Here is a 19798-nt window from a genome sequence, read left to right as displayed (position 1 = left end):
CTGATGGGGAGCAGGGAACTTTGGAGGGTGAGCAGATGACACTTCCACCTCTGTTCAACCTGTGTATGTGTAAACGATTTACAATATTATGAAACACTTTAATCTCCCTATGGTATCTTTCCACAGGTGTTTGAAGCTGAGTAGTGTTGCATCCCTGGAGTTTTCACCATCTGAAGAAGCAGGATTCAACTAACCCTAATTTAAAAAACAAAACAAGAACACAATTCAGGAGGGAGGAAAGCATTAAAAAGTGTTTAAAGGAATGCCACACACTCTGCATGAGCCTTCATCTATCTGCCATTCTACAGATGTGCTGGATGGCAAATCCCATTGTCCCCAGCTGGGGATACTAGGATGTCCGAGGAATCTGCAGAACACCCAGTCAGGAAAGGTTGATCTACACATTAGAGCAACTCACTTCAATCTGGCATTCTCCAGATGTTTTTGACTACAACTCCCATCATCCATAGCCATTTGGCCCTGCTGGCTGGGGGACTACTGGAGTTGTAGTCCGGCACACCTGGAAGGTGCAACATCTCACCGCCGATTCCCATCAGCGCAGCGAGCACGGCAGGTGGGAGATAATTTGGAGGAATCCATCTGACGTTGGAAGGGCTGCCCTTTCCCTGAGAGAGGTGAATCAAAGCCTCTCTCAGGGAGGCCAGGCCGCGGTTCGGAGCCCCACAAGGCGAGCGCCCCCAGGAAAAGGCAGCCAGGCGCACCTCCCCCGCCCCAGTTCCTTCGGAAATCTCCGCGCCCCCGACCCACGGAAGAAGCGGGCCAGCCCCTCCCGGCCTGGCATGCTCCGCCCCCTCGCTCAGGCCCCGCTGACCAATGAGGACGCCCCGGGGCGGGGCTCCCGGGCTGTACACAGCCACCACGTGGAGCCGGGGTGGAGACTGGCATCCGCCAAGCAGGCAGAGTCGGCGGCGGCGGCGGCGGCGCTGGGAACGCTCGCTTCATGCTCTTTAAGCAAGGAGTGGGTGGACGGGAGGAGGGACCCAGCAAGCCCGCTGCGCCTCCTTCTTATCTGTTGTCCTCCCCACCATCACTGCGTTTCTCCGGGATCTTGGAAAGTACCTCCAACGATTCTCCCCCACCCCAGCAGTATAAAGTAAGGCTGCCGGCTGGCTGTAGGCGATCTGCATCCTCTTTCTCTCTGCAGATGGAGGCGACCGATCACTTTGTCGCTCTTGCTGCAGTAGCAGCAACAGGGGCTCTCCTCTCTCCGGGCGACAAAAGCCAAGAAAGTGAATCGGGGAAATAATTTGAAGCCGAGGAAGAAGGCTGGGGCAAAGAAGCACCCCAAAAATACCATCAAACTCCGCTGGAGCTGCAGAGGGGTTTTTTTGTTGTTTTGGCCCGGGGAACATCTTGCAGGGAATATCCTCGCCTACCTCTCTCCGAAATCCCGAGCTTGCTGCGGGGGCTGAAGACCCGGCCTCGAAGGAGTCTTTGCTTTTGGGGTTGTGCGTGCATGTTTTCAAGTCCGCTGTCCTTTTGGGCCGCCGCCACCAGCATGACGGAGAAGCATCGCAAGGCATCCGAAAAGCACGGCTCGAAAAACCGCAGGGTAAGAGAGGAAGCGCTACACGGTTCAGGTTTTGCAGAATGGAGCCGCCAAGCTTTCACGTGGCCGGGGCTTAGCCAGGGCTTAGGCTGGAGTAACTCTGGAGTAACTCTGAAGTTGTAATCCCATGACTGAACTCAGCGGGGCTCGCTTCCGAGTAACATTGCGTGTGAAGAGTATTGCAAGGAAAACAGGACTTCGGAACACGCGTAGAGTGTCTTTGCTCTCACCCCAGCCACCGCGCAATCTTGCATGGGATCCCACTGCGAGGGAAATACTAATTCTGAGCATGTGCGGAGTGCCTCCACTGAAAGCATAGTTAATCTTCCTGCACGTATTAGTGATTGAGAGTTACTCTAGAGCAAGTGGCATAATATGTTGGGGGGGGGCGATGCCATGCAACTCCCACTTTACAGATCAATACGAATAAATTGTATTTGCATAGCTATGTTGAACATTCAAAGCACTTGTAATCTCTAGGACGACCCTGTAAGACAGGTTCATATGATTGTCCCTCATAGGACAGATGGGGGAGGGACTAAAGGGAAGGAGCGGGAGGAGCATGTCTGAGGCCAGCAATTAGGAAGCTGGGCACAAAGGCAAGAGCGAAACTTTTGCTCAAGCTTAGTTACTCCACAAGGCAGAGAGGTGACTGGTTGTGGCTGTAGTGGGAAAGAGGGAGAGCCACTGCATTCCCTGGGCACCAGGGAGCCAGAAAGTGCGTTTTCCCAAGAATGCCAGGATTCTTGAGTGTGTTGTTTTATTTTGGATTCCTTTATAAATTCTCAAGGGAATCTAGTAGCAGGAGCAATGCATGTAAGGGTCAGATGAGGCAGGCCTGCGGGTCTGGATACCATTGTCCCATCCACATGCCCTCATAATGGATGTGGGCCACAACATCCGGGAAAAGTTCCTTGCCCACACCTCAGTGAAAGCTGAAGAGAGTCATGCTTTCAGTGGGCCTTCCACCAGAGAGCTTTTCTGCCATCTGCTGCATCGCCCCAATGGCTCCCCAGATCCACTGCCCCAGAGGTCCCTAGTAGGATCAGCACTGGGGGCCTGAACCCGATTCACCTCTGCCCTTGACTTACCTCAAGCTGTGTTGTGTGGCCATCATCAGGATCGCATTGACCTACTTTTCAGAACTGTTATAAAGACAAAAGCTAAAGCATTTTGCAAAGTAAAAGTTTTGAATGTTCTGGGGTGGAGAACTGGTTGAGGCCAATCAATAGTCTAGTTAACTGAAGGGTTAAACGTCCCCTCCCCCAACATAAATGATAAAGTATAACCGAACTCCTTGAGGGCCTTGAGGTTGCCTTGAGGGCCATTTTTTTTCCTGTTAGAAAGATGGGGTACAAACGAAGTACATGCATGAAAGACAATCCACTCTACCCAAAATCATACTGTCTCTCTCAGGCTGTAAAATTAAGCATCCAAACTTGAAGGTAAACCTCTTGGAGGAAATGCAGTAGTTCATCAGCGACCACATCAAACACTGATGAATTTCTCAGTTTGTGTTCACCATATAAAGATGGTGAAATAGGTGTTTGTGTTTCTAATGGTTTCAATGCCACTGAGTTGAGAAATTGTGATTTTCAATTGCTTCTCAGTTGGCTTTTTCTCTTGTGTCTTCAGCAAGGAAGATGTTAATAGGTGTTGTTTCTATGCCTTCGAAAGCTTTCATTGGCTGATGCCTGCACATCAGTCATCTTTTAAAGGCATAAGATTTGTTGGGTTTGTTTGCAACCCTAAACTATGACAGAATTATGGAGCCAAGGGTGATGATTATTCCAAATTAATTCATTCACAAGAAGTCAATGATGTGTGTCACTTCCATTCACATTTTGTAACTAGACGCAGAGGTCTTGGTACCAAATGTAGTATAACACAGTTGTTTTAAAAGGTACATTATGTGTATAAAAGTAGCCACTCTTTTCTTTTGAAATACAGGTGAGTTGGGGCTCAGTCCTTTTCTAACATCAAGCCATGTGGGTTTTTGGCAGGCCCCCAAGTTGTCTTTGCTCGTGTCTTTCAAAACTTGACATTCTGTGTATGCAACTTGTACTTAGAGATATGTGGCCAAGTACAAAAGATGACATAGGAAATAGTCCTTCATACAAAGCCCTCGCACTTCATGTGCGGTGCAACGGAGAAGCCAACTTGGGTGTACCATGCTGTGCCTCTTGATGTGTAAAACCTGGCAGGTGAACTAGGGTCTTCAGGTATAGGCCGGACCACCTCTCCATCCATCATGGAAAGAGGGTGGGTAGACGGCTCCCCAAAGTGAGTGAGGGGAATCTAGGTATGGGCATGTAGTCCTCAGAAGGGGACAATATGATTGCTCAGGGCCTCATACCTGCCTGTGCAGCCAACAGGTGGACGTGTACCCATGTTGGTAGGTGGCACTTGAATTTTCCACCACAGGCATAAGAGTGTCACGAGCTGACCTTGCCAGTATTCAAAATGCGGGGTGGTGGTGCTGTTAGCAGCATGTAACTAGGGATGATACGCTGCTTTCCTTCCAAAAAAAGGAAATGCATTGTCCCCAGAAGAAGCCAAAACAGGATGTCAACCTGAAGAGAATTATGTGTGGTTATTTATCTGCACAGATTTGGATTTAGAGTTAAGCAGAGGTACAGTCTATCTCACCAGAGTGGGGAAGACACTGGGTTGGTGAAACGGGTGCAAGCCCAATCTGCTGGCCACGTGCTAAGTGTTGGTGGGCAACTGGTTGTTCTTCCCTGGACTTTCACTGGATGGCCCTTCTCATAAAGGATGTCTTGAAATTAGTGGACTGTACTCTAAAGGGGCCACACAGATATCCTAATTTGACTTCTGCCAAAACTGGACTCCCAAACTTTAATCTCTGGACTCAGCCCTGGAAACTTGAGGCACAGGAATGCAGGGACAGACTTACAATTTCGCATAAGGCTTTGCAGTGGTTGCGCTGAGTTTTAGACTGAGCCGTCTCCCTTGGTCGAACCTGCAGGTGCTGGGGGTCAGGCCTGGTGCCCTCTGCATGCAAAGCTGAAGCACGCCGCTGCGGCTGGGCTCTCAGCGGAAGGAGCTGCTGCATGAGTTCAAGGATGCCTTCCCTTCCTCCACCCCACTGAGGAACCTCAGACAGCCCACATGCATCTTGGATTAGGCACAGAGAGCTTTGGGGGGGGGTGACTGTTCAGCAGCTCTGTTCCCCTTTCCCACTTTCCCTAGAAATGAACATCCTGAGTGCCTGCAGTATGTGTGTGGCCATGTGGTCATCCAGCTCCTGGCAATAGCTGCTGTCTTCCCTCCAACTGCCAGGAAGTCTCTCGTCAGCATCTGGCCAGGATGGAGGGGGGACAGCAAGGTGCCAGGAAGGGAACACGCACTTCCTATGTTTCCCTTACCCGGCTGCCTTCTCTTGCGCTCTCTTTTTCTCCAGCCTGACTCTCCTCGCTTGCTTTCCTGCCGCAGGTTCACTCAGTGACAGAGCACAGAGCGACGCTAGCAGCTCCCTGTTCTCTGGGACCGTGAGACGGCGTTCTGGCACCTGGTGCAAGCTCCTGTCTGCCTCAGCCTCCCTCAGTGACCAGCCACGTCCTTTTCCACTTGCCACCACACCAGGCTGATCTGGATGCCTGCTTCCCAGGGACCTGCTCCTCCCTGGCCGCTGCTCCAGCACATCCTCTCCAGCGGCATTGGATAGACTGCACTCAGAAGACCAGAGGAAGGGCTTCTTCGGTGTGGGCTACATGTGGCCCTCTTTGGCCTATGAAGCCCTGTCCAGGACTCTGAGGTTTGTTCCCGGGAGCAAAACTGGCTGGATTTACATGGAGGAAACATCTTCCGGCTGCCTTGGCAGTGGCAAGCAGTTCCTCGGGTCAGCCTGGCTCAGCCACCCCAGGAAGGGTCATTGAGCACGAGGTGGGCCAGGATCCAGAGCAGAGCACAGCAGTTTTCCACAGGGCAGCCCATTTCAGGAGGGTGCTCCGCAGCGTGCTGTTGCCTCCAGACCATTGTCCCAGCCCAGCCCTGCGAGACAGCCCCAGGATCCAGCTGCTGATTCCCCCGCCTCTGGTTTAGGGAGGCTGCAAACTGTTCTTTTCCCAGCAAGGAGAAAGAAGGATGATCTCCCCATGGCACTCGCCACTTTACTTTCCAGCCAAAGCTCTGTTGATGCAATGGATGGGGTGAGTCCATGTGCATCAGCAGCGTGATGTAGAAATCTAGCCAATGCAAAGGTAGCAAGGAACTTTGAGGCCGGATTTGGAACCACCTCCTGAACTCTGGGAAAGTTTTTGGTGCAGTCTCTCTTTGCAGGTACTGGGAAGGCAAAGACACACGAAGGGACAGGTGTCTCTTCTGGTATTTGGATGAATCATAGAATCATGCAGTTGGAAGAGGCCTAGAAGGCCATCAGGTCCAACCCCCTGCTCTGTGCAGGACTCAGGAATTCCATCCAGATTCTAACCAGGCCTGACCCTGCTTAGCTTCCAGGATTAGGCAGAATCAGGCACTTCAGGCTAAACAGAAGCTCTGCCTGTTGCCCTGCCATGACTGGGGGAATTCAGACGCTGCTCTGACTTTTGGCAGTGGTTGTGTGAGGCTTCTGACTGCGAGGATCCTGGTCAGTTGGAACGTGGCTCGTAGCCACATGGAAGACCTGGGCAAGTCCACGTCATGGCTGCAGGCCGAGCTGGCCTCTCCTTCTCCGTGCCTGCATATTCTTGACTGCCGAAGCCGGGAGCTGTATGATTCATCCCATGTGGAGCGGGCTCTGAGTGTGGCCCTCCCGGGACTGCTGCTACGGCGACTCCGCAAGGGGAATCTCTCCGTCCGCTCCTTACTGCCTGGGCCCCCACAGGGCCTCAGGGATAACATTGTGTTGCTGTACGACGAGGGGACACTCCAGCTGCCCTGGCGAGGAAATCGGGAAGTGGATGAAGAGTCGGTGTTGCTGACATTGCTGCAGAAGCTACGGGAAGAAGGCTGTCCGGCCTACTACCTGCAGGGTAGGTGTGCAGGGGGGAGCAAGTTTTGTGGCAGAAAAAGAGGCCCCAGGCCTTACCTACGGCTGGGCCCTTCCTGTGTCATTTCCTGAGCAGGAAGAAGGCGGGCCCCAGAACTGGGAATGCAGTTGCCTGTTTGCAACCCCAAGGTGTCCTCTTTACCTTTGAAAACATGCAGAATCAGGAAGTGAGGCAGCCACGCTTTCACTGCTGCCTCTCTGGACTGAGGGATGCTCCCTCCCCTGCCTTCCCAGCTACAATGCTGAGTCCCGGGAGGCCTCAGGTTCATACGAGGCCCCGATTCTTCTCCCCCAGCATGGTGCCTTACACAGAGGCAGGCAAACTTTGCTGCTACCCAGGAGATTCATGCTGACAGCCATTGCAGGCTTACTCTAAAGCAACCCTTTCCCAACAGGTGCCCTCCAGAGGTGTTGGAGTAGAACTCCAAGAATTCCCTGCGAGCATGACCATTGGCCCATGCTGGCTGGGGATCCTGGGGGTTGTAGGCCAGGGTACACATACCTGGCTGGGGAAGGCCCCTCTGTCTTGTTGATTGACCTGCTTGCTGCAGGATTGGAATCTGGCTATTCAGGACCAAAGCGCTTGCAGTGTACAGTTCTCTGTGCCCTTGGCACAACATTCCTGCAAAGCAACAAGTAGTCCCACAGCTGCAGGAGACTGCCATGAATGAGCTGAGCATAGGTGGGGTGGTCAGATGCCAAAAGACAGGGCTCCTGTGCCTTTGACAGCAGCTGGATGAGGGGACTACAGCCAACAGGCTGGAAATGAAAAGTTGCAGGCCAACCCCTTGGAAGGGCATCAGGCTGGGGAAGTCTGATCAAGGTGCTTGCATTTCCCCTTACGCCTTGAGTCCAGAACACTGAGGACTAGTAACATGTTGAAAATCCCTGAACTGTGGGAGCTGTCAAAGCTGTGTGACAACCTGGAGGTGGACTTGGTGGAGTGAAGGGTGAGAGTGGGGGTGGACCAGCCCACTTATTCTTTCCAAACACTTCTAATATTGAAAGCAGACAAAGGATTTCCGGTGGAGGGATCGTCTCCCCTTAGCTCAGAGCTTTGCAAGTTCCATGTGGCTATTTTGATTCTTTACAAGCCATTCTGTATGAGTTCTGACATGCCAGTCATTTCTGTGGCCTGTTGCGACAGAAATCCAATATAGGTGGTCTTCCTACCACAGAGATGCAACAACAGGCAAATTCTACCTGTTGTCAAGTCTTTGTCAAGAAGAAAGGCTTGCTCTTGATGGAAAAACCAGCAGCCTGGTGAGAGCTCCCATCCCACAGTCTTAGTCCTTCTCTCACTGAGGCCAGGAGGTTGCTGGAGGGTTGCCAGCTCCCCTGAAACTCAGACTCTGAAAATGAAGGTAGGATGGGCATCCAGGTTCAGCATGGTTGGGCACTCACAAGGATGGAGATGCTGCTATCAACCCATTCTCTCAATGGCTCTCAGCTTGGCACAAGAGCAGGTCATGATGATGATGTAGAAAAAGAGGCAGAACTGCAGCTGGTGACAATGGCAGTGAAAAGGTAGCCTCACTAAGCCATTAACAGTGTCTTGCTTAAGGGGCCCCAAAAACCTGGAGCTGATCTAAGGATCCATATGCCAGGAGAAGCTTGGAGAGATGGGATGGAGATGGCACCTTGTGGATCTGAAGGAAAACCTATGTGCAGGTTGTGTGCTGCATTCAGCATCCCAAGAATATTAGCTTGCTTTCTTTTATTTTTTTTAGAAATAGGTTTCTAGCCCTTGTGGTTATAAAGTTATTTGTGAAAATGCAGGCAGTGCCTGCCAAAACAAGAAGAATCGCCAGACAAAGCTTTCTGTGCACCAGGACGGCACTTGTGTAAGTTCTTCCTCTTCCCTGTGATGGTCAAATCCAGAATAAATTGTGCAAAGTCAGAAAAATTGTCTAGAATAAAAAGAAATTAAGCAATTAAGCACAAAGCAATCTTTCATTGGAAAGATTCATACAGAATTTGACTTTACTGGAAGTAGGATATTGATGTGGATATATTGGTGTACAATTCCTGACTTGTAGAGGAGTGGTAAAAATTCGGGCTAAAATTTACCTGGTGATAAAATTTGGGACCCCTTGATGTTAGCATCGTAATCACGCATGTAACAATGGCTGGTTCTCTCTCGGTTTTGTCCTTCCCTCAGGAGGTTTCCACAAATTCCAGGCCGAATGGCCACACCTTTGTGAGACCAACCGGGACGTGGCTAGTGCCAGTAGCTCACCTGGGCCTCCGGCAACTCCTGTGGTGGGCCTGGGCGGCCTGAGCCTCAGCTCGGACTGTTCCGATGCCGAGTCAGAGCCCCTGAGCAGCGGCATGGAGTCGGAGGGGGCCAGCCCCCCCTCCTTCCCTGTACAGATCCTGCCCAACCTCTTCCTGGGCAGCGCCCGTGACTCGGCTAACATGGACACTCTGGCCAAGCTGGGCATCCACTACATTCTCAACGTCACACCCAACCTGCCGAACCTCTTTGAAAAGAACGGCGACTTCCATTACAAGCAGATCCCCATCTCAGACCACTGGAGTCAGAATCTCTCCCAGTTCTTCCCTGAAGCCATCGAGTTCATTGGTGAGTGGTGGGGAAACAGACGACCATGCCCTCATCCTGGCAACATATGTGGCATTTTTTTTCCAGGGCTGTCATAAGCTGTAGAAGTTTTCGGAGGAAGCCTTCAGCTGGTCCTCTGGTTCACAGGAGCCTCGTGCTGCATTCAACTGACAATGGCTCCTGTATAATCTATTTATTTTTGAAAGCACACACTAAAGTTGTTCTCGGATTGCCTGAGCTCATTGACCAGCAACTGGCAGCCCTTGGGCGAAATGCAGCCCTCTTGGTTCCCCAAATGCACTCTTGTGTCTTGCTTTCCTAGTCTGTCTTTCTACAGCCCATCCCCAAGAGAGAAAACCCATGGAAAATACACAATGTTGTTAAATGATGGGGTTTTCTACAACCAGAAGGCTCTTCCAGCAATGCTAATGCGCCGGCACTTGCGACATTGTGCTAGCTCAAACTGGCGCTCATGCAACCTCATTTGCACTTTCCTGGGAAAGTCATTGCACAAGTATGTGGGCACCACTGGATCCTTCCCTCTGTCTGGGGGATCGGCACACTTTCTGCAGTCGGTACCCTGGGGATTACAAGGATGCAAAGAGTGCCTTGCTACTGTTCCTCCAGTATTCATACCTGGATTGGCCAGTTCTTTGCATCTGCAAAAATTTCCTTGAAGATGGTTTTGCTTTGTTTTTTTTCCCAAGCACCCATGTCTTTCGTTTTCTTGTCTTCCCCTCCCTCTCCCCTCACAACTGTGAAAAATGCATGGTTTTAAAAGGCTGCATTTTCCCTCATTATTATTACATCACATTTATATCCTGCCTTTTTTCTTCTTGCAAGGAACCCAGGGCAGCTTTCTTAGTTCTCCTTCACTCCCTTTTGATCACACAACAATCTTGTGAGGTAGATTAGGCTAAGAGTGAGTGACTGGCTGCATGTCACCCAGTAAGCAACGTGGCTGTGGGGACTGGAACCTGGATCTCCCCAGTTCCAGCCCCTCATTCTTTACCTGGCTCTCCAGTTGAGATATAGGCCTTTTCGCCGCTTTCTTTTTCTATTCAGTAGGACTGGGCCTGCAGGTGGGCATGTGGTTGCGGCATTTGCAGGTGGATAATGCGGTGTTGTAATCGTGAGTGCCATGCAGGCACTGATACCTTGGTCTCAACGAGTGCTGCAATGTTTAGTTCATGAGTTAGCTAGATGACTCAGTGTAAAAATCTTTTCCTCGACTAAAAAATCTGCCTCTGATTAGTCAGACAGATTTCTGCTTGAGAAGATCAAGCAATTCCAACCCATCTTACGAAAACCATGGCTAGTAAGTGATACCTCGGAAGAGGTGCTCCCTCCCTCACGCACAAGCCACACTTGCAGATTGCTTATTGAAAGGTGCCACGTGGATGCAGATACGCAGCCTACGCAGGGTCTGTCTTCTGCAAAAAGCTTGCATCAGGGTGCTGCACCCCATGTGTGGGGGTGCTGCACACACACCAGAGTTCACCCCATACAGCAGGGTCCTCTGCACTTCATTTTCAGGGGAGAGGAAGAGGAGCCAGGGAAGCCCAGTTGATTTCGCTGGAACCTGGACCCAACTCACAAGGCCAATTCTTGTCCCCATTAACCCATTCCTAGTCTGGGTTCTGATCTGGCTCTGGGACCAAATCAGCCTTGGTCAACCTGGTGGCATCCTTTATTTGGATACGGACATGCAGAGGGTAAACCTGTGAATTCTGCTCCATCTCTCACTGGTTTTTTGATCCTGTTGACCATGATATTCTCCTGGCTTGATTGTGTAGGCTTAGCAGCAGAGGCACTGGTCTTACCTGCACGGCTGATCCCAGAGAATAACATTTGGTGCCTGTTCTTCGGCCCTTTAGCAGCCGAGCTGTGGGGTTCCATGGAGTGATTGTCCCATTGTGTGTCCCAGTGTTGTTTAACATGGATATGAAGCTGCTGGGAGTGGTCTTTAGGGACTGGGAGCCAGCTGCCATTACCTGCCAATGACCCACCGTCCTGCTTCCCTGTGACAGGCGAATCAGGTGAGGCTGCCTGTTCTGGATGAGCTTGCACGGCCTTTGAAAGATCAGGTTTGCATTCTGGGGCTACTCCCAGATCCATCACTGTCCCTGGAATGCTGCCAGCACCTGTGGCTGCACCTTTTAGTGCCTTTTGTCCTCTTTGCCAGGCCCAGGACAGGAATAGCTTGGCCACAGTGATACAAGCCCTTGTAAACCTACGACAGGATTACTGGAATGCACCGTATGCAGGGCTGTCCTTAAGGTTATTCCGGAAGCTGGAGCTAGAGTAGATACAGCGGCTTGGCTGTTTTGGGGGGCTGATAAAAAGGTGTTTTGGGGTCAACCTGATAAAAAGGTGACCTCTTCCTTCCCCTTTTATCAAGCTCATACCCATCTAGTTTCTACCCAGCAGTATTATGGGTCTATAAAGGGCCATTATCTGGTAGTCACAGGACTGGGTTTGCTAAAAATCAATCTTAAATAGCCCAGACTCTGCACAAAGAAAAGCTGAATGAGTTGGACAAATCAAAGTGCCCAGACAGCCTTTTTGGCTAGGGGATGGGATATAAATGGAAAAATAAGTAAATGGCATAATGAAGCATCTGTGCGTTTTTGCCTTATTTTGTGCAATTCAACACTGAAGTGGGACAACTTAGTGCCATCTCTTATTACTAGAAATCTTACTCAGTGTGCAGTAGGGGCTGGGATGTTCAGCTGGGACTGAGAAGATCCAAGTTCTAGTTCCCTTCCAGCCACGAAGTTCGAGCCAATCACTGACTCTCAGCTAACCCACCTCACAGGGTTGTTGTGGGGTTCCAGTGGTGAGGAGGACCTCGTACATAGCCTTGGGCTCCTTGCAAGAGAAAAAAGATGGGATACACATGGAATAAAAATAAATAATTACGCATTCAAGTGGTAAAGACTAGAAACTTGCTTCTTTTTTAAAGAAGTGATGCCTCTGATTCTCAGCAGGTCAGTCCTGCACTTGTGAAGCTCAGGCTACACAGCCCTGCCCTTCGCCTGCCCCTCCCACCCACCCCATGCCTGTCCCCCACTTCCATTCGCCATCATTTTTAATAACAACTGTTCTCTGCCCTCCTTTGCCCCCTTGTTTTCCCCACATCCCAATCGGTTTGCAGGGGAACAAATATAATTTGCCTGCTTCCCTTTCCTAACAACTCTGCAGATGAGGCCCTGTCTCGGAACTGTGGGATCCTGGTGCACTGCTTGGCGGGGATCAGCCGCTCGGTCACAGTCACCGTTGCCTACCTCATGCAGAAGCTCAACCTGTCCCTCAACGACGCCTATGACCTCGTGAAGCGGAAGAAGTCCAACATCTCACCCAACTTCAACTTCATGGGGCAGCTCCTGGACTTTGAAAAGTCACTGGGGCTTAGCCAGGGCAGCCGGCGGCCTGCTGGGGGCCAGAGCTGCTTCTTCACCTCGCCAACCGACGACAGTGTCTTTGAGTTGGACCCCACGTAGTACAGGGGCCAAAGGGTGCTGCCCCCCTTGTGTTCTCCTCCTCCTCCTCCTCGGCTCTCTCCCTGCCTGCCCTGGTGGCAGAGTCCTTTGGGACCAGCAGAATACCTCACACCAGAGAGGAGAGTCTCTCCTTCAGAACCAACTGCCACTTCCCAAGAAGGTTCTTGTTGCCTTTTTGCATTCTTTGGTGCGTTGACAGTGATGCGGTGCATGCAACCCATCTTGCAGCTAAGTTGACAGGGCCATTCCAATAACCAAAGATGCCCTTTGCCCAAGAGCCCTAAAAAAATGGAGATCCCACCCACTTTTGCAGAGCCTGCTCTTTCTGGCAAGGTGACTCTGGGCATACTGCATGTCAAACATGTTCCAGATCACCATGTTTAAATATAAAGATTTGAAATGGGCTGCGTCAGGCTAGAACCTGCCAGTTGCTGCCGGTGCCCGTCTTCTACAGAAAGTGTTTCCTCCCTCGCTCATCTGCAGCCATAATTTTAGAAAATGAGTTGGAAAACTACAGCTGTCCTGTGAGGATTTTGCCTACATAAGACTTCTGGCTCTAGAATCAGATCCTTCAGCTCAAAGTTCTGCAATGCACGAAGGTCAGAACCCTGCAACTTTCCCATGTCCATGGTGTTAAAGGCCAGGTTGAAACATAGGCTTGAAGCGACGGTGCAGCAGATTCCTAGAGCCTGACACTCTAGAACTGCTTGAAGGAGGAGACCTCCGTACCGCATCTGGTGGGACCAGAAACTGTAGAAGAAGGATGGAGAAGCTGCCCCTTTTTTTCTTAGGCATGGGACCCCACACCTCTGCATGTGGGGCATCTGAGAAACCTCGAATACTGTGTGCCAGGTCAGGAACATGCAGTTCAGAAGCTTGTATGATTACCATACCTCACCCATCTTCTCTACAGTATTGAATGCCCACCCAGTCCCAAAAGCAGTCCATCCAGTCATTCACCCAGAAATTTGGGTAAAGCAGAAGGAAAATATGGGGTGGGGGGGAAGGTGGTTAAGAACTTTGAAGTAGGTTCATATCAAGGATCAGTTGGGAGACCAAAAAGGTAGCAGGAGGGAGGGTCATTGGCTGCTGCACAGAGGTGAAGAAGGTAGAGCAGCTCTCCATCCATGCCTGTACAAATTTTGACTGTGTGTGTGTGTGTGTGCGCGCCTTAATGCCTGCATGTGAGCAGCTTCACCTGTGTATGCATGGACTTGGCAGTGTCTGCATACACGGCTTACTTTGTGCCCAGATTTAGGCCTAATCTTTATGGCTGGAACTTGCTTTCAGTGCCAGGATCCAGTCCAAGGACACAAGAAGTAACAAAGATGACCACACCTCTGAACATGTGCAGAAGAAATCAGGAGAAATAATAAATAGATGTACTGTATAAAGTATTTCCCTCTCCACCAGGACAGGCTGTCCACACCCACGCATACACACATACTCCCCTGCAATCCTTCTGAGTTAAAGGATATCATCTGTAAGCAAACTTGATCCTGGGCACTACTTCCTTTTTTTTTTAATTAAGGCTGCAATCATGTACACACTTAACTGGGAGTAAGTCCCATTGAGTTTAATGACACTTACTTCCAAACAGAGGATTGCACTGAAACTTCACCACTGCCTGTATGCAAGTGTGGTCAGAAAACACAAAATATGTCCCAGGTGTTCTGATAACATCCCTTGAAGGCTTAAAGTTTCACTACTAAACTGCCAGTCTTCTGGGCTGCTTCTACACTGCAGTTTCACAGGAGTGCAGGTGGGGGTGTCTGCAGAATTCAACTTTCAGACAACCCTGCTTCCTTTTCTTTTCTTTTCTTTTCTTTTCTTTTCTTTTCTTTTCTTTTCTTTATAACCCTTTTCACTATGCTTGCGGAAATAACCTCAAAGAGCTGTGAATCCCTATATGCACGACAGTCAAAAGTTGCAAAATGTTATGCAAGATATGAACAATTATGTTGAATTGAGCTTTGTTTGAAATTTGGATTGCCTGGACACAACCTGACCTAATTTTTGTACAGACAGCACATAGCCCTGTGTACCTGTATGTGCAACTACAGGTTTGTTAGTTAAAATTATGATTTTTTCTTCTGTTTCTTTCTTACGACAGTTCGGGAAGAGCTGTCCTTTACAGAAATGGCCTCCATCCCCATCTCCTTGTTTTTCAGATGAATGTACATGGCGCTGGAGCTGAGAGAGGTGGGCTGCTATTGCTGTGGGGCCACCCAGTCACCTCAATAAAGCAGGACTTTAAACCAGAAAAAGAAGTGTGGGCTTGTTTGGGGGTGGCTGAGAAAAGATGGCCCTGAAGGGTCGTCGTACACATCAATATGAACTGATCCCAGTGGCCTTGACTGTAGTCACGCAAGGCTCAGCAGGCTGCAGCATGCAGGGAGCTGTAGCCCAAGCAATCTTGTGGTCTCTGGGGGAACATCCCCTCTGAGGTCAGAGTCAGTGCTTGGATCTCAGAAAGAGGAGCCAGAGATCTGGTCCTCCTGATCTACTCCAGCTGCTTCCTAAGGCTGGAAAGAGACCTCAGTGAAGATGAATGATGTTCCAGGGGGCAGGTAGAGGAGCAAGCCAGCCTCCTTCCTTCTTCCTTGTTATGTTTTGTGAGCCACCCCGAGGCTTTATTGCGATGGGGCAGCATAGAACTGTTTTAAATAAAATAAAAATAAATAATAATAATAGATGGGCTGGAAAGTCCTGCTAGTGACAATTGCCAAAGATGGAGGGCAGGAATGAAAGGTCCCCTCCACCAGTCTGCTCACCCTTCCAGCTTGGGCCTGGCAGATCATCAGCACCTGTTGAGAGGCTTCCAAGCAGCCAGATCCTAGGTCACAAGATTGGAACAGAAATAATTTTCTGAAACAGAATTAGAAGCCCTGAAGATCCAAACCTATGTAAGCACAGAATTAGTAGAACTGTCTGCTGAGTGAAATTATGGGAATTATAGTCCAGCACATTTGGAGGGAAACAGGTTGAGGAATGCTGGAATAGTAAAAAAAGCACCACTCTAGGTAAGTGTGTGCCTAAAAGGGAGGGCAGGTCTAGACAAGGCTTTTACGGTGCTGCCACCTTGCCTCAAACATCAAACGTTCAGTTTGGCGGATGCTTTCCCACAGTTTCTTCTGCCTGATAATGAGGGAAAGGCAGAAGAGCTTCACAAGAGCTTTGCATTTGTGGCACTGGGAGCCCTCCAGCATTCCCTGAGAATACAAGGATGGTTATAGGTACAATTAGTATGACGGGGAATGAGAGAAACCCCTTTATCAGTGGGCACGGTGCTTAACAGCATGTGTGAAAAAGCGCTTCCCTGTTCCAAAGAGTTTGCCATCTGGATTTCTCTTTCTATGCTGCCTTTCTTTGAGGGAAAAAAAGCAGGGAATTCCTTTTATTAGACCTAACCACAACAGTACAAAATTGTGTGAAAGCTTCTGAGATCTCCAGATTTCTTAATCAGGGAAGATGTTATCAAAAAGGAGTGGAGGGAAGGCTGACCTGATGCTGAAGTCAAAGTATCTTGCATGGCCAGAGTCTTGAAATGGAGTAGGGGAAGAGGCACAGTCCTAAATGGATGAAGCCATACTATGTGTCAGGGCTGAGGTCACACACTGGACTACTGGACAAAACAAACACATCATCTCTATTCCCCCACTTTTGAAAATATAAAATCTATTTGTTACTGAAGATTTGTTTCCACCAGAGGCAGTATCCCTCAAGGTGGGTCACTAGAATTAGAGATATTTTTTTAATCTACTGATTGATGGTGAGTGAACAGTCCAAGGGAGAGACAAAAGGATGGATATGAGCAAATGCAGCTACACTAAGCTCAGGGGTAACCCAGATCTATAAGCGATCTTAAGGGAGCACTTCTAACTTGGAGTGGGAGAAGAGGCGTGTTTCTGACTACAGCTCACTCACAGCAAGCTGCACCTACTCTTAGGAAATGAGCAAAGGCAGAGGTCTGGGATGGTGATCATGCCAAGCTGCCCTTGCAGCTCAGTACTGGCTTGCCAGCAGCAGTGCTCCGGGCCTTCACACGGGGTCTTTCCCAGTCATACCCGGATCTGTAACAGATTGGACCTGACACTTCATGTGTGCAAAGCATGTACTCTATCACTGAGCTATTTCCCTTTCTCTGTGGGTTTGGGACACACGTTTTCTCGGTACTCCCTGTTTTGCCTGGCCCACATACCTCCACATCACCCACTTCCTAGAATTCCAGGATGCTTGGGATATATTTTGGGTTATAAGGGAAGTGTAGGGTCTGCTGCAGCTTTTCCACCCTGGTGCCCTCAGGATGTACCAGTCAACACTGTGACTCCTAGCCACTGTGTCTGGTGGCCACCATGACTGGAGATGATGGTTGGAGAAGGCTGGTCTAGTGGCTAGAGCCAGCCTTTTTGAATGTGCTGTCCCTGGCACCATATCCCTGCATTATTTTGGGATCTTTAAAGATGGCAATATCATGATCAATAAATTGCCAAATGTAATGGTAGTAAAAATGGAAGTACTCTGTGACTGGGTGCTTGCGGGGAAGCTGTTCAGAAGAAACTCTGGAACAGCAGCTGCTTGGATAGCAGAAGTCATAAACTGCACAGGCTGAAATACATTTGCTTGTTCCACACTTCCAACTCCTACTCTCACATCATTGCACAAAGTTTGCAGCAGAAGCAAATATTTAATTATTCTACACTGCAAGACCTGAGTAATCTGTATTAGTAACAGAAGTAGCTTAAAAGTGGAAGTTGCTGTCTTCCCACACACCATGCTGCAAACCAACTACTCCGTCTGTACGTGAACTTCCTCATACAGAGAGGTATGATTGGTGATCAGTCCAGAGTAAAGCTAGCAAGACGCAGCAATATTCATATTTTGCGGTAGTGCAGCCAGATGAAAAAGACATTCAGAGCACAGAAGCAACTTCACCAAGGAAGTTACTTTCTGCAGGGCAAAGATAGTTACTCATAAACAGATTAGCTGCTTTCTGCAAGCCGCTTGTAAAGCTGGGAGACTTTCGGGCCGAGACAGCCTGACCATATGCCTGACTGAGACCCAGAACTTCAGAGGCAATTTCTCTTGTCTCGCTGGTATCCTCCTTCACCCACTGCATTGGGCACGGTTCTCACATAATTGCCCCTTGCTCCATTGCCTCCCCTAGCGCACAAGCAACTAGAAGTTGCCGCCACCACCAGCCCCTGCACAGAGAGCTGGGGTGCTTCTGGAAAGGCCCGTCTTGCCAGAGAACCAGCTGCCCTGGGAAACTCATGCTCACTTGGGCCCACTTCCTCAGTCAGCAGAGGAGAAAGGGCAGGCAAATCATGTGCCAAAGCTGTGATGGGTATGCACAGTAGAGGAGTGAGAGCCAGTGTGTTGTAGTGGTTAAGAGTGCAGGCCTGGGACTCGAGCGATCTGAGTTCGAGTCCCCACTCAGCCAAGGAGTCAGCTGGGTGACTTTGGGCCAGTCACAGACTCTTGGCCCAACCTACTTCACAGGGTTGTTCTTGTGAGGATAAGATTGACAGAAGGAGGAAGAGAATGATCAAAGCCATTTTGAGTTCTTAAAAAAAAGAAAAAAGTGGGATATAAATCTAAATAAGGTGGGTGGAAATCTCAGCTTCAGGATGACTGCAAAGCACAATGGCTTCAGGCTGCCATACATCTATCTCTATAGCTGCATCTCTGCTTCCAGACCCCTTGCAGACATGCCAGATGCCCCTAAATATGTGCCATTTTGAACTGGAGGGCCATGTTTCTGTTTCAAGCTTCAAAAAAGAATTTGCTGTTTCCTTTTTCTGCACAGTGTTTGGTTCAGCGTTTAAGGCAAGATTCCTCCCCTGGCTCTCTTTCTTTACTCTTCCCATCTGTGCCTGCTTCGTGTCTTTGGGTTTATTTTTATGTTTAAAAAAATCTCTCCTACTCAGTTGCTTGGTAACCAGTCTCTTCTCTGTTCTGAGAAGAGGGTGGTGTAGCATGGAAGGAAGCTTCAATCCTGGGGGATGCCCAGATTGGGTTTTCCCTCCCACCAATACCCCCCGCCGCGTGCTTCTCCTTCCCCAAGGAGCAAGGGAAAGGGAGCAAGGCCCATATTGTCTGCGTGAACAACATGCAGGGGTTAGAATGAAGATTAATCCTGGCAATGTCACTGTGCAGAAAAGCCCACCAGTTTGTAAAGGGCTAAATTTCCCCCACTGAAAAAGACACATGAATATAAGGAGAGAAAGGCAGCAAAGTGGACATCAGGCAAGTACAACCAGCACTCAGCACTAGCAGAGTGAGGCCGCCAGCCACTTCAGGCGCTTGATGCTGGGAGATGTCAGAGAGGTGCTGGAGGAGAGCACAGTGCATCGCAGGGCCCAGCCTGGCCTGAGCCCCCTGAACAAACCTGTGGCCAAGGATGCTGTCCTATCTCCAGTAATGAAGAAGGCTTTCAATGGCCAGTCCAACTGGTTTTTGTGCTCGGATGGGGGGGGGGGCACCCCAGGCAGCAACACGTTTTGAGCCACCCTGATAGCATTTGAGAACATCTCTTGGCCAGAAGACTGATAATTGAAACAGGGACATCTCTGAGGGAGGTACCATAGATGAGTGGGGGCATGCCAGAAAGCCAGGAGACAGCAGACACACCCCTCTCTTCCTACCCTCACCCCTCTCTTCCACACCCCCCTCTGACCCAACTCTTTCACTACAGTAGACTTTTTGTCTTAAGAGGTTGTGTGCCTTCATAGGCTGCCTAAGGACAGGAGCTTTCCCTGGAAGCAACAATGACAAAATTGAGGCTGTCATACGCCGGACACATCATGAGAAGGCAAGACTCCCTGGAGAGGACAGTCATGCTAGGGAAAGTTGAAGGCAGAGGAAGAAAAGAAACACCAAATAAGAGGTGGATCGACTCCATAAAGGAAGCCACAGTCTTGCATTTACAGGAACTGAGCAGGTCTGTTGTGGACGGACATTCTGAAGAGCTTTCATTCATAAGGTCCCATAAGTCAGAGACGACTTGAGGGCACATAACATCAACAACAATGAGGACAGAAATATGACAAGTGAAACTTTATCCCACAGAGAGCCAAAGTAACACAAACAGAATGTGGGGCTGCAGTACAGAGATCCAGGCCTTAAATTCCATTTCCTGGGTTGGTCTT

At 49.7% G+C, this 19798-nt stretch overlaps 2 protein-coding genes across 5 annotated transcripts in view; one reads left to right on the top strand and one right to left on the bottom strand.

Annotated features, from left to right (window-relative positions):
- Window positions 1–974: 974 nt before the first annotated feature.
- Window positions 975–15379, top strand: DUSP9 (dual specificity phosphatase 9). 2 transcript variants are annotated; one of them, XR_006416034.1, is made up of 5 exons: window positions 975–1573; window positions 5027–6564; window positions 8743–9165; window positions 12349–13499; window positions 14819–15379. XR_006416034.1 is itself a non-coding variant. In XM_044443632.1 (4 exons), exons 2-4 carry the CDS (start codon window positions 6207–6209, stop codon window positions 12645–12647), a joined length of 1080 nt encoding a protein of 359 aa, XP_044299567.1. In that variant the 5' UTR covers window positions 975–1573; window positions 5027–6206; the 3' UTR covers window positions 12648–14736. The 2 variants fall into 2 exon arrangements, 1 of the variants encoding a protein (XP_044299567.1); XM_044443632.1 differs by lacking the exon at window positions 14819–15379 and having other exon boundaries at window positions 12349–14736.
- Window positions 8284–19798, bottom strand: part of PNCK (pregnancy up-regulated nonubiquitous CaM kinase) — a 48957-nt gene continuing 37442 nt past the window's right edge. Inside the window, exons 12-14 of one of the 3 annotated variants that reach the window (XR_006416035.1) lie at window positions 11847–12015; window positions 10157–10318; window positions 8284–8491 (exon numbers count right to left, since the gene is read on the bottom strand). The gene's annotated coding sequence lies outside the window, so the exon portion shown is untranslated. Of the gene's footprint in view, window positions 8492–9155; window positions 9334–10156; window positions 10319–11846; window positions 12016–19798 lie in introns of those variants that run through there. The other 2 variants (XR_006416037.1, XR_006416036.1) reach the window with 2 other exon arrangements.

Source organism: Varanus komodoensis, unplaced genomic scaffold, assembly GCF_004798865.1.
Source record: "Varanus komodoensis strain SLA01 unplaced genomic scaffold, ASM479886v1 scaffold42, whole genome shotgun sequence".
Classification (NCBI taxonomy): Eukaryota; Metazoa; Chordata; class Lepidosauria; order Squamata; family Varanidae; genus Varanus; species Varanus komodoensis.
Note: the sequence above shows the minus strand (reverse complement) of the source record. Positions and strands in the feature narration are given on the sequence as shown.